Source organism: Chiloscyllium punctatum, chromosome 1 (assembly GCF_047496795.1).
Source record: "Chiloscyllium punctatum isolate Juve2018m chromosome 1, sChiPun1.3, whole genome shotgun sequence".
In the NCBI taxonomy this organism is placed as follows: domain Eukaryota; kingdom Metazoa; phylum Chordata; class Chondrichthyes; order Orectolobiformes; family Hemiscylliidae; genus Chiloscyllium; species Chiloscyllium punctatum.
The window spans coordinates 127538756-127552337 of NC_092739.1; the positions used below are offsets into that span (position 1 = coordinate 127538756).

General features: G+C 39.3%; 1 protein-coding gene across 5 annotated transcripts in view; it reads right to left on the reverse strand.

The window, feature by feature from the left end:
* wdr7 (WD repeat domain 7) overlaps nt 1-13582 on the reverse strand; it is a 657873-nt gene that overhangs the window by 137325 nt on the left and 506966 nt on the right. For all 5 annotated transcript variants that reach the window (XM_072573923.1, XM_072573951.1, XM_072573942.1 and 2 more), the window contains 2 exons: nt 12053-12170; nt 4272-4421 (listed from right to left, as the gene is read on the reverse strand). In XM_072573923.1, coding sequence (XP_072430024.1) covers nt 4272-4421; nt 12053-12170 — 268 coding nt within the window. The remainder of the gene's footprint in view (nt 1-4271; nt 4422-12052; nt 12171-13582) is intronic.

The following is a 13582-nucleotide window of genomic DNA, read 5'->3' on the forward strand; positions in this document are numbered from 1 at the left end:
GGAATATAAAACTTACCAGATTGAAAACATTGAGGGAGAATATCCTCTTTTCTGACAAAAGAATAACTCCTGTGACAGAAAAGATGCCTATGCTTCGACTGAAGTTAAACACAACTTAGACTGATCAGACAGATGTTGCTAAGATGTCTGTCGGCCTACTCCCTGACGTACGGGAACCATAGAAACAGAAAGAAGGTGTCGGCCATTCAGCCTTTTAAGCCTGTCCTGCCATTCAATATGATCATGGTTGATCCTCTATCTCAATACCTTTAATATGTAGAAATATATCTACCAGTTTCTTGAATATATTCAGTTACTTGGCTTCCATAGCCTTTGCTTGAAGAGAATGCCACACGTTCACTACCCTTTGAGTGATTACATTTCTCCTCATCTAAGTCTGACATGGTTCATCCTGAATATTCAGACTGTGTTCCCTGGTTCTATACTCCCCAAAGAGAGAAAACAGCCTCTCTGCATTGTTAGATCTTTGTTTAGATTAGATCACTTACAGTGTGGAAACAGGCCCTTCGGCTCAACAAGTCCACACCGACCCACCGAAGCGCAATCCACCCAGACCCATTCCCCTACATTTACCCCTTCACCTAACATTAAGGGCAATTTAGCATAGCCAATTCACCTAACCTGCACATTTTTGGATTGTGGGAGGAAACCAGAGCACCTGGAGGAAACCCACGCAGACACGGGGAGAATGTGCAAACTCCACACAGTCAGTTGCCTGAGGCGGGAATTGAACCCGGGTCTCTAGCGCTGTGAGGCAGCAGGGGAGGCAATGGCCTAGTGGTATTATTGCTGGACTGTTAATCCTGAGACCCAGGTATTATTCTGGAGACCTGGATTTGAATCCTACCATGGCAGCTGGTGGAATTTGAATTCAATTAAAAATCTGTAGTTAAGAGTTCTAATGACCATGAAACCATTGCTAATTGTCAGGAAATGCTCATCTGGATCACTAATGTCCTTTAGGGAAAGAAACTGCCAACCTTACCTAGTCTGGCCTGCATGTGACTCTAGACCCCACAGCAAAGTGTTGACTCTTAACTGCCCACTGGGAAACTTGGGACAGGCTACAAATACTGACCTAGCAAGCAACTCCTTCATCCTGCAAATTAATTTTTAAAAAAATCTCTAATGCATATAGGCCTAATCAAACTAATCTCTCCTTATGGTGCAGTTCTGTCATCCCTGGTATCAACTTAGTGAATCTCCATTGTCAACCCCCTATGGCAAGCATATCCTTTCTTAGATATGATATGGAGGTGCTGGTGCTGGACTAGAGTGGACAAAATTTAAAATCATTTAAAAGCATTTATCTCTCCACCCCCGAGGCTCCCAGCCTCATTCCTGATGAAGGGCTCCGGCCTAAATGTCGATTTTCCTGCTCCTCGGATGCTGCCTGACCTGCCGTGCTTTTCCAGCAACACACTCTCAACCCATCTCAAAGTTTAAAATCATGCAACACCAGGTTATAGTTCAACTGTGTTGAGTGATTTTTAACTTGCTTGGATAGGAAAAGCCAAACTGCATGTAATATTCCAGGTGTGGCCTGGTTATTTGCTTCAGAGGAAGGACCCAAATCATTAAGTCTGAATTCTCTCCACAGATGCTGCCTGCTCAGCTTTTCCAGCAATTTCTGTTTTTGTTCCTGTAAGACATCCCTACTTCTGAACTCAAACCCTCTTGCAGTGAAGGCCAATACATCATTTGCTTTCTTAATTGCTTACTATACCTGCCTGGCTACTTTGATTGACTAAATTACAAGGACACTCCGATCCCTTTGCACATCCACGCTTCTCAATGGATCAGCATTGAAATAATACACTTCAGTATGAAAAACAGGATGCAGGGAGGCTTCAAGATGATCTGGAGAAATTAAACGAGTGCACAAACTCATGGCAGATGCATTATACCATACTAAATTGGAAGTTTTACACTTTCTTATGAAAGACTAGAAGACAGGTTAGCCATGGTAATGCATCTGCTATATGTTTGCTCTCTCATTTAACTTGTCCAAATCAACTTGAAGCCTCTTTGCATCCACCTCTCAACTCACAATCCCGCTCAGTTTTGGATCTTCAGCAAATTTGGAAATATTGCACAAAGTTCTATCATCCAAGTCATTTATGCATATTGTGAACAACTGGGGCCAAAGCACAGATGGGTACCCCATTAGTTATTGCCTGGCACTCAGAAAACTGTCTGTTTTCTGTATGTCAACTAATTCTCAACCCATGCCAGTATATTTCCCAGAATGCCATGTTCTTTAACATTGCTCACTAACTTATTATCAAATGCAGTCTTGAAATCCAAATAACTTAAATATCTCCCTTATCTATTCCAATAGTTACAATTTCAAAAGTCAGCTGTAGAAACTGCAATATGCAAAGTTATTAAAATAAAAAGAACAAATTTAAAAAAGAAAAAAAAAACACTCATAAAATGGAAATATATCAAGCTTAAAACATTAGAATTTTGCAATTAAGAGGAGTCCACTAATTCCATGAGGTTTGTGCTTTTTCTTAAGAGGTTTATCTCACCCTCACAAGGCATCACTCAATTTCCTTTTGTTTCCAAAACTCTGAAAACCAGTAGCTTTGAAAACATTAAAATTTCTGATTCACTTGAAAAACTAAGACCATAAGACTATAAAGTATCAGATTACAATTAGGCCATTTGTCCCACTGGGTTTGCTCCTCCACTCATCATGGCTGATGTGCTTCTCAACCTCATTCTCCTGCCTTCTTCCTGTAAACCTTGGTCTTCTTCCTATCTCTGTCTCAAACATACTCAATGACTCAGCCTCTAAAGCCCTTTGAGGCAATAAGTTCCACAGATTAACCACCCTCTGGTTGAAGAAAATCCTCTTCATCTCAATTCACTCTCAGGCTGTGCCCTCAGGTCCTAGTCTCTCCTACTAATTGAAACATCCTCTCCATGTCCACTCCATCAAGGCCTCCCAATATCTGTAAGTTTCAACAAGATCCCCATCTTCCAAACTCCATCAAGTACAGATCCAGAGTCCCAACCTTCAGGAGAAAGTGAGGACTGCAGACGTTGGAGATCAGAGCTGAAAAATGTGTTGCTGGAAAAACGCAGCAGGTCAGGCAGCATCCAAGGAGCAGGTGAATCGACGTTTCGGGCATAAGCCCTTCTTCAGGGCTTATGCCCAAAATGGCGATTCTCCTGTTCCTTGGATGCTGCCTGACCTGCTGCGCTTTTCCAGCAACACATTTTTCAGCTCCTCGACCTTCACCCCACTATTCTGTAACCTCCTCTGGTCGCCTCCAAGGCCAGCACATCCTTTCTTCGATACAAGGCTCAAAACTGCTCATAATATTCCAATGTGGTCTGACGAGAGCCTTTTACAGCCTCAGTAGGACATTTCTACTCCTGTATTTTAGCCTTCTTGAAATGAATGCTAACATTGCATTTGCCTTTGTAACTGCCAACTGAACCTGCATGTCAACCTTAAGAGAATCCTGAACTAGGACTCCCAAGTCCCTTATGCTTCAGATTTTCTAAAGCCATTCCCTGTTAAGAGAATAGTCTACACCTTTGTTCTCCCTATCAAAGTCTATAACCTCACACTTTCCCACATTGTATTCCATATCACTTCTTTGCCCACTCTTCTAACCTGTGCCACTACTTCTGAAGTCTCCCCCCACCCTCAACATGACCTGCCCCTCCAACTATCTTTGTGTCACCTAAAAATGTAGGAATAATGTCCTCTGTTTCTTTGTCCAGATCTTTAAATATAATGCAAATAGTTGTGGTCCCAACACTGACCCCCTGAAAAAGACTCCTTTATCCCTACTCTGCCTTTTGCCAGTGTCCTCTATGCCAGTACCTTGCCCGTAACACCGTGGGCTCTTATCTTACTTAGCAGCCTCTTATGAGACACTTTGACAAAGTCTTCTAGAAATTGAAATAGATCACATCCACTGGCTCCCTTTGACCAACCTTCTCAAAGAATTTTAACAGATTTGCCAGCCATGACATCTCCTTGATAAAGCCGTGCTGACCCAACTGGGGCCCTCCTTGACTCCAGTAATTCTTGAAAAATCGCCACCAATGCCTCTACAATCTCCTCAGCTTTCTCCTTCAGAACTCTGGGGAGGGTAGTCAATCTGGTCTGGGTGGTTTATCCACCTTCAGACCTTTCAGCTTACCCGTCTCATTGTCCCTAGTGACTACCAATGCACTCAACTCAGTTATTGTATCAGCCTTGAAAATATCCAAACAAAACTGCTTACCTCAACAAGAAGGTCAACTACATCTGTTGGCATTTTCTCGATTAGTATCTCAATCACCCGCAGAATTTCACTCTTTGCGCGAGCCAAGATGCTGGTGTGCACATTGGGTTGAGACTGTGTATTGGCTGCTAAAGCTGTGTGCCTATGGACCTACAAAGGAATCATGCAAAAAGTAATCAAGACATTAGAATCAAGATTAAAAAAAATCTAAACGATCTATTTTAAAAGAATGAAAGAATATACATTTCATAATATCCCGGTGTTAATTATGTTTCCCTAAAACAAAGTTACATTAGGTAGTAACAATTGATTTTTCTTAATAACTTGGCATTTAAACAGCAAATTTAACATAATAATAAAATCCTAAAACATCCATTTTTGTATCTTTAAAGATAATATGACATCAAGAACCAAGAGAAAATAACTAAAGCAGAAGACCAAAACCTCAGACAAAAAGGTAGTTTTTAAGGATTGTCTGAAAGGAAGAAAGTGAGATTGAGAGGCAGAGTGGTTTAGGGAGTGAATTGCAAAGCCCAAGGACTGGGCAGCTAATACAAGATACTCAAGAGACTGGCATTTTGGAAGGTTGGCAGGCTGAACTTTATAGACAGAGAGGAGGACATGGTAATGCAGAGACTTGAAAACAAGGGGTGTGGGGGAATTTTGAAGTTGAGGTGCTGCTTAACTGATAGCCAACTGGGGTGAACAAATACAAGGGTGATGGATAATTGGGATACAGTAATGAGGACACGTGGGACATAAACTTTTGCATCAATACAAAGCTATGGAGGGAAGAGTGTGTGAAGTTTCCACAAGGTGTGAGAATAGGGAAGCCTGGATATAATGAAGGAATGACTTTCAAGTTTCAACTACAGAAGAAAGAGATGAGGTCAAGGACAAAATTATGAAGATAGAAGTAAATAAAGAATTTCTAACTTCAATATAAGGTTTCCTTTTAAAAAAAAATGGCTCTGCCTTCTGGTGAAATAGTGAGAAAGCAAATTTATCGGCGCAGGCTTGGAGGGCCGAAAGGCCTGTTCCTGTGCTGTAATGTTCTTTGTTCTTGATGCAGCGACATGTTAATCAGATGATGCAAATTTATTAAGCTTAGCCAAAGAAACAGAAATCAGAAAAGAAGAGAAAGGTAGGAGTTGCAGATAGACAGGATAGTGAAGCAGCTGTTTGGTATGCTTGCCTTTATTGGTCAGTACAGAGAGTATTGGAATTGAGAGGTCATGTTGCTGCTGTACAGGACATTGATGAGGCCACTTTTGGAATGCTACATGCACTTTAGGTCTCCCTGCTCTAAGAAGGATGTTGTGAAACTTGAAAGGGTTTAGAGAAGATTTACAAGAATGTTGCCAGAGTTGGAGGGCTGAATAAACTGGGGCTTTTTTCCCTGGAGCGATAGAGGCTGAGGGGTGTCTATATAAAGGTTTATAGAATCGCGAGGGGCATAGATAAGGTGAATAGCCAAGATCTTTTTCCCAGGGTAGGGGAGTCCAAAACTAAGGGCACAGGTTTAAGGTGAGGGGGGAAAAATTAAAAAAAAGGAATTGACGGGCAACATTTTCCACTCAGAGGGTGGTTTGTGTATGGAACGAGTTGCCAGAGGATGTGGTGGAGGTGGGATCAATTACAATATTTAGAAGGCCTCAGCATTGGTACATGAATGGAAGGGTTGAGAAGGATATGGGCTATTTGCTGGCAAATGGGAATTGTTCAGTTTAGGATATCTGGTTGGCATGGACAAGTTGGACCAAAGGCTCGGTTTCCATGCTGTATAACTCTATGACTTTATGACTCAAATATGAAAACTGATTTGATCACAAAATCTAAAGACACAAAAAATGGCTCAGTTAACAAATGGATGCTGACAAGAATCAATAATCATGAAGAATAATGCCTTCAGCCGCCAAGCATTTAGTTCTGGACTGCATTCCTAAATCTTCTCTGCTTGTCCACGTCACAACTATTTTTAACACAGTCCTTAAAACCTTGAGGTTCAAGAAGCTACCCTAATAACTCCTAATCAAACAGTGACAAATTTTGTTTGATAAACCATCTGTAATGTGCCTTTGAATGTTTCAATGTGTAAAAGACAATATTCAAACACAAATTCTTGTTATGAGTCTCTGGCCAAAATGAAACCATATACTACAAGAAGGATACGTAGTGGGCATTAAGTAAACCTAACATTTATTGAGCATGTCTGAATGAGAGTGAGTGTTCTCCATAGGTTTAGGTTATATAATCTCAGTTGACCTACCCATGTCGTTCTGAGGAAATGCTGTACTGTTCAAGGTATTGTCTTTCAAATAACCCACAACACTATACAAAGAGAGCAGGAGAATTTGCTCATTTTCTTTATTAATATTTGTCCTTCAGTCAATAACACTGAAATTATTTAATTGGTCAGTTATTTCACTGTTACTTGTAGGACCTTGTGGATTACAAGGTAACAAGAATGACAATGCAATAAAACAGGGTATAACACCAGATCAGATAAGGTGGTGTTGTTTGAAAAATAGATTTTAAAATATGAGAGAACACCATTAAGAACATTTAAAGTCATGCCAGCATGGTGGTACAGTTAGTGGCACTGCAGCTGGCAGTCAGCATTTGGAAATCAGATGTGTGATCCAAATTAACGATCTGATATCAAACATGTTAGCATGTTGACTCTTTTAAAATGGAGAGTGAAGTGTTTAAATAGTTTTGCAATGAGGCTGACAAATAGTAAATAAAGTTTAACTTTTTGAAAGTTGTGTCATGAGAACTGAACATCGCTTCTGAGGCTAATCTTTTATTACTCACCATGAAGTACCCTTGTAAAAGGTGGTGGTGAGCAATCTTCTCGAACTGCTGATGGTTTGATTCTGAGCAGCTTGTTAGGCCACATCAAGGAAGAATTCAGAATCAACAATACTGCAGCAGGATGGAGTAATATACAAGCCTAAAATGGATAGGGAAAGCAAATTTCCTCCCCTAACGGACATGAATGTACCAAATGGATATTTACAGTAATCCAATAAATTTATGCTCACCATTACTGATACTGAACTTTAATTCTATTTTATTTAATCAACAGAACTTTAATTCCTTAGCTGCCATGGTGGGATTTTAACCAATCTGGATTATTAGTCAATGAATTATATCCACGAATGTAACAATGATATTACAGTATCAAAATCTGAAGTAATAGATTGCTTGAAAAATATATATGAATTAGCAGAAAGAGATTTTGAAAGGGACCTGGGAATAGCAATAGACTCATCACTTCCAATGCCTTGGGAAAATGGTGAATCAATTAGAAGAGCTAATAGAATGTTGAGATATAGTGGAATCTAGTTACTGTGATTGATTTGGACAGGTACTAAAGTGATCACGATAATCAAATGTTCACTAAATCAAAAGGTGCTCATTCCAAAATATCCCAGAAGACAGTTTTCACCCCAAATTAGGTACCCTAAGCAGGACTGCTCAGCTGATTAAAATTGTCGTAAGCTATCCTATTGAATAGCTGCAGTGCGAAAGTGCAATTCAGACACTCCATCAGTATGCTGTGTAAAAACCACAATACAGTCCTCAGCCCATATTCTGCGAATGCTAAAACTAAATTATTAACCATTTCAGGTTTACTCTGAATGGCTAATCACCACTATTGGGTTATTCATTAATCATCAACTGTGCTCATTGGAAACAACTCCTTCCTGGATATTGAGACTGGTTCTGGGGGAGATAGCAGATCTATACAGGCCAGACAGGTCACACCTAGGCAGAGCTGGAACAAATATCATTGTACGATGATTTGCTAGGGGTACGGGGAAGAGTTTAAACTAACATAGAAGAGACATGGAAACCAGGAGCTAACATTAAAGAGAAAAAACAAGACAGAGGGAGCATTACAGTATGAAATATTAGGAATGGGATGATTAAGAGGAAATGCCTAAATTGGCCAATAAGCCTAAATTGATTTCTTGTGCATTTGTGTGAATACATAGGATATGGTGAATAAGGCTGGTGCACTGTAGACATGTGGGAATATGATGCTTTGACAATACCAAAGATCTTGCTCAAAGAAAGAGAAGGATAGTGTAGTAAATAATCCTGGATAGAAAATATTAGGAATGAGACAAAGGAAAGAATGGAAGAGGGGTGAAGTATTGACTAAGGATAATATTACTGTATAGAATAAAGAATGATTTCCTACTGGAAACAAGGACAGAATTAATTTGTTTGGAGCTAAGGAACACCAGAGTTGCCATGACTGGACTGGGTGTTTTTTGTTGCCCATCTTTGGAAAGATATTAGGAATAAACATATTCTCTATTGGCAGAAAGGGTTGATACATCACAGTCCAACAGATTTATTTGGAAGTTCTAGGTTTCGGAGCGTAGCTCCTTCATCAGGAAGCTGTACAGCATGATCATAAAGTACAGAATTTATATCAAAGATGACACTGTTATCTTTTGCTGTAAATTCTGTGTCTTATAATCCTGCTCCACAGCTACCTGTTGAAAGAGCAGCGCTCCGAAAGCTAGCACTTCTAAATAAACCTGCTGGATTATGACCTGGTGTGATTTTTAATTCTGTGCTATAAGCATTTTATAATGTCTCATATTAATGATTTTTGCTGAGACTCATCTTTCAGGACATAACAGGATTATCACCTTCTGGTTTTGCATTAACAGTATTGAGTACAACTCCTTGGGTTTTGTCCTGACGATTCAGAACAATGTCTTGAATTCAAAGGGAAGGACAGATTGTTACCTGATAATTAATGAGTGATGCACATTGTAAATGGGAAATCTAGAATAAAGCTGTGCTTTGGAAGTGCCGGTGTTGGACTGGGATGTACAAAGTTAAAAATCACACAACACCAGTTTATAGCTGAAAATGTGTTGCTGGAAAAGCGCAGCAGGTCAGGCAACATCCAAGGAACAGGAGAATCGATGTTTCGGGCATAAGCCCTTCTTCAGGAGGAGCTCTGATCTCCAGCATCTGTAGTCCTCACTTTCTCCTCGAAGATTTTAACACCAGTTTATAGTTCAACAGGTTTATTTGGAAGCACTGGCTTTTGGAGCACTGCTCCTTCATCAGGTGGTTGTGGAGTATAAGATCGTAGGACACAGAGTTTATAGCAAAAGTTTGCAGTGTGATGTAACTGAAATTATATACTGAAAAAGACCTGGATTGTTTGTTAAGTCTCTCATCTTTTAGAAAGGGCATGTTGGTTGCAGTTCTTTTGTATGTAAATCCCAGAACTTTCTTTAAGTTACATTCTCAAGTAAACTTTAACAATAGGTGCCATGTTGGCCCAGATAATGCATTGAAGATGTGAGGTGCCCTGTGTGAGGCTGTCTGTGCCCCAATGTTCAGACTGATTCTAAAAAAGGGATTTACAGAAGCTTACATGAATTCATGCAGCTTTTGAGCAATACAAAATATAATTCTGCAAGTACAAATTCACCCCACAAACTTGAGCAAGGTACATTGGTGGGACTGAGCAGAGGCTATGGCAATGGATGAATGGACACTGCACAACAATCAACAGGCTGGAGTGTTCCCTCCCAGTTGGAGAACATTTCAGTGGTCTGGGACATTCGACCTCGGACCTTGAGGTGACTGTCCTCCGAAGGCGGACTTCGGGACAGATAACAACACAAAGCAGCCAAGCAGAGGCTGATAACCAAGTTCGGTAGCCATGGGGATGGCCTCAAGTGGAACTTTAGGTTCATGTCACACTACAGGTGACCCCACTGCACCACACACACACACACACACACACACACACACACACACACACACACACACACACACACACACACAGACTTATAGCCCTTTACATTCAAATGCATACACATCACACTCTTCTCACAGACATTCATACCCCCTGAACACACACACCCACACACACAGGTTTATGGGGTGAATTTGTACTTGCAGAATTACATTTTACTTTGCTCAAAAACTGCATGAATCCATGTAAGATTCTGTAAGTCCCTTTTTTAGATCAGAATCAGTCTGAACACTGAAGCAGAGACAGCCTCACACAGGGCACCTCACACCTTCAATGCATTATCTGGGCCAACATGACACCTATTGTTAAAGTTCACTTGAGAATATAACTTTTAAAAAGTTCTGGGATTTACATACAAAAGAATTGAAACCAACATGCCCATTCTAAAAGATGAGAGACGTAGCAAACAATCAAAGTCTTTTTCAATATACAATTTCAGTTACATCTCACTAGAAACTTTTGCTATAAATTCTGTGTCCTATGATCTTATACTCCACAACTACTTGATTAAGGAGCAGTGCTCCAAAAGCTAGTACTTCCAAATAAACCTGTTGGACTATAACCTGGAGTTGTGTGATAGAATAAAGCTGATTATCACATCAAATTTCCATGATTACTAAACAGGAATTGCACTGTATTGAACAAAAAATAACAGTAACATATACATTTTAAGCATTATTCTCACAACGTACAGGTTGAACCCATCCTTGACTCTATGTTCATATTTTTGGTGAAGATTTGATCACTCTCCTAATATTGGTCATAGTTGAACGGGTTTAAAGAAAGACAGGGAAATGGATGGATTTAGGGAGGAATGAATCAAGGGAGGGCATTTCCACGGAGATGAACTATGAAGGAAAGCCTTGAGAAGAGGATGGGCGTGGACATTCACTGCCTCAAAGACTGTAGAGATATTAAGGAGGAATGAAAATGCATCATAATCACATTAGTGGATTTTACAAGGATGAATTTTTAAGCAATCAAGTTCATGTCAGTGATTTAAGATAACATTTCGATGAATTGCCAGGAAATGGTATATTTGAGATGAAATTGAACTTTCAATTAAAAATAATTGATTAATATCTGGTAAACTCAGAAAATAAGATCTTATTTAAACCCAAAATCATTATTGCAGAAATGTGTAGAGACAGATATATGGGTAGATGATGGCAGCCTTCTCACAGTGCAATCTGTTGTACATCTTGGATTATATCACAGTTTGTTAAATTCACCTCCTAGCAAAAGTAGATAATCAAGCAAAATAAAATGATTATACATGGAACTTGAACTAATAAATGATTAGCTAATGCTGCAATACTGAAACAAGCTTAAAGTTATATTTTCAAAACGTGGGAATGACTTTTAATTCAAAGGTAACGTTCAGTGCTTATTTAATTGTACTCAGTAGAATTATGTTATATTTCCAGTTTTGTTTTGTCATCTTTACTGCATGCAAAATTTGTGCAAGTAATAACCAGGAACTATTCAAATGTTTCCACTTTGTTTCCCTTATTTCAATGCATAACCACTGATGCAAAGATAACCCAATAATACTTGTATCAAAAAGACTATTTTCTAATTCTATTTCAGAAGCTAAAATAATAAAAGGGCCTAAAAACCAACATATGATTCTAAGCTAAGTATAAAAATCACACAACACCAGGTTATAGTCCAACAGGTTTAATTGGAAGCACACTAGCTTTCGGAGCTAGTGTGCTTCCAATTAAACCTGTTGGACTATAACCTGGTGTTGTGAGATTTTTAACTTTGTACACCCCAGTCCAACACCGGCATCTCCAAATCATAAGCTAAGTATGTTATCAAACTGCTTTTGCAGAAAACAATGCAAGATTTAAAGAAAAATCTCAGTTAGAACAACACGTTTTCCAAGTGGGCTCATCAGTATTGGCAATGAAAAATGGGGTATGAAATTACTGATTAATAGCTGTAGTTTGCGGGACGCAGCACAATGACTCACCTCACGTGCAATAGTAGTTATGAAAGCTGGTGGTCTGGCTGTAGCAATCAGTGAAAGAGCATGACGTGCTGAGCGGGCGGAGTCAGCTGCTGGGCTGAGCGGCAGTCCCATTGTTATGCTAAACAGGATCAAAGGGGAGGGAGAGAGGGAGAAAGAAAACACATTGAGAAACTAAGGGTGAAAAGATTGTCAGTTTATAATGCCATTTCATGGTCAACTAAATCAGTTAAACAGTTTGAAAATAATGGACTGCTACAAGGCAGTGTGATGAGAATTTTGAGAGACTCGACATCACCTACACGTCCAGTAATTACACATATCAAAATACAGCTCATCTACTCAACATCCGAAAGGGGCAGATTAACAAATTAAAGTGTTTGATTGAAAATATCATGTTTATCTCTGACAACCAGAATATTAAAACACTATTTTGTTTACAACACTTTATTAACTATTTAGGAATAATATTCTTCAAAAGTATTTTCTCTGGTCATAACAATTCATATCTAATAGCTATGTGATGTATTTTGAACAATAAATCCTTCAAAAATTGAACATTAAATACCAAGGTTAACAGAAGGTGCAAGTCTTGCTTAACTAGCAGAGTTATTCTCATGTGTATCAGATAGATTAAAAAATCACAATGTTCTAATACCTTAGGAAAGACTTAAAAAGGAACCGAGGGGTAACTCCTTCTTGCAGATGATGGTGCATATCTTGAATGAGCTGCCAGAGGAGGTGATGGAGACTGGTACATTTACAACATTTAAAAGGCATCTGGATCGATATATGAATAGGAAGGGTTTAGAGGGATATGGGCCGAATGCTGGTAAATGGGACTATGTCAGATTGGGATGTATGGTTGGTGCAGACTTGTTGGACCAAAGGATTTGCTTCAGTGCCGCATGACTATATGACTCTATCTTAAAGCTAGCACCTAAAAATATTAAAAATCTTAAACCTGCTATTTATGATCAGTATTTTCTGCTAGTTCAAATTCACAATTTCTTTTATTTTAGATTGGACTGAAAATACTATAGGAATGCATTAAAGAATTGGTCATAAGTTGTAAAAACTGACAGATTTTAATTGAAGGTTAGAGGTGAATATGCAAATTTTTAGCACAGTAGCATTTTTTAGACTTTAAAGAGATATTCAAGCTAACAATAATTCAAATACAGATTGCAATTAAAACTCTTTTATAAGGACTATCGGAAGGATGCTGTGTAACTTGAAAGAGTTCAGAAAAGATTTTCAAGGATGTTGCCTGGTTTGGAGGATTTGAACGATACAGAGAGGCTGAATGGGCTGAGGCTATTTTTCCTGGAGTGTCAGAGACTGAGGGGTGACCTTATAGAGGTTTACAAAATCAGGATAAGGTAAATAGACAGTCTTTTCGCTGGGGCGGGGGAGTCCAGAACTAGAGGGCATTGTTTTCGGGTGAGAGGGGAAAGATATAAAAGGGATCTAAGGGCAACATTTTCACGCAAAAGGTGGTGAATGAATGAAATGAGCTGCCAGAGGAAGTGG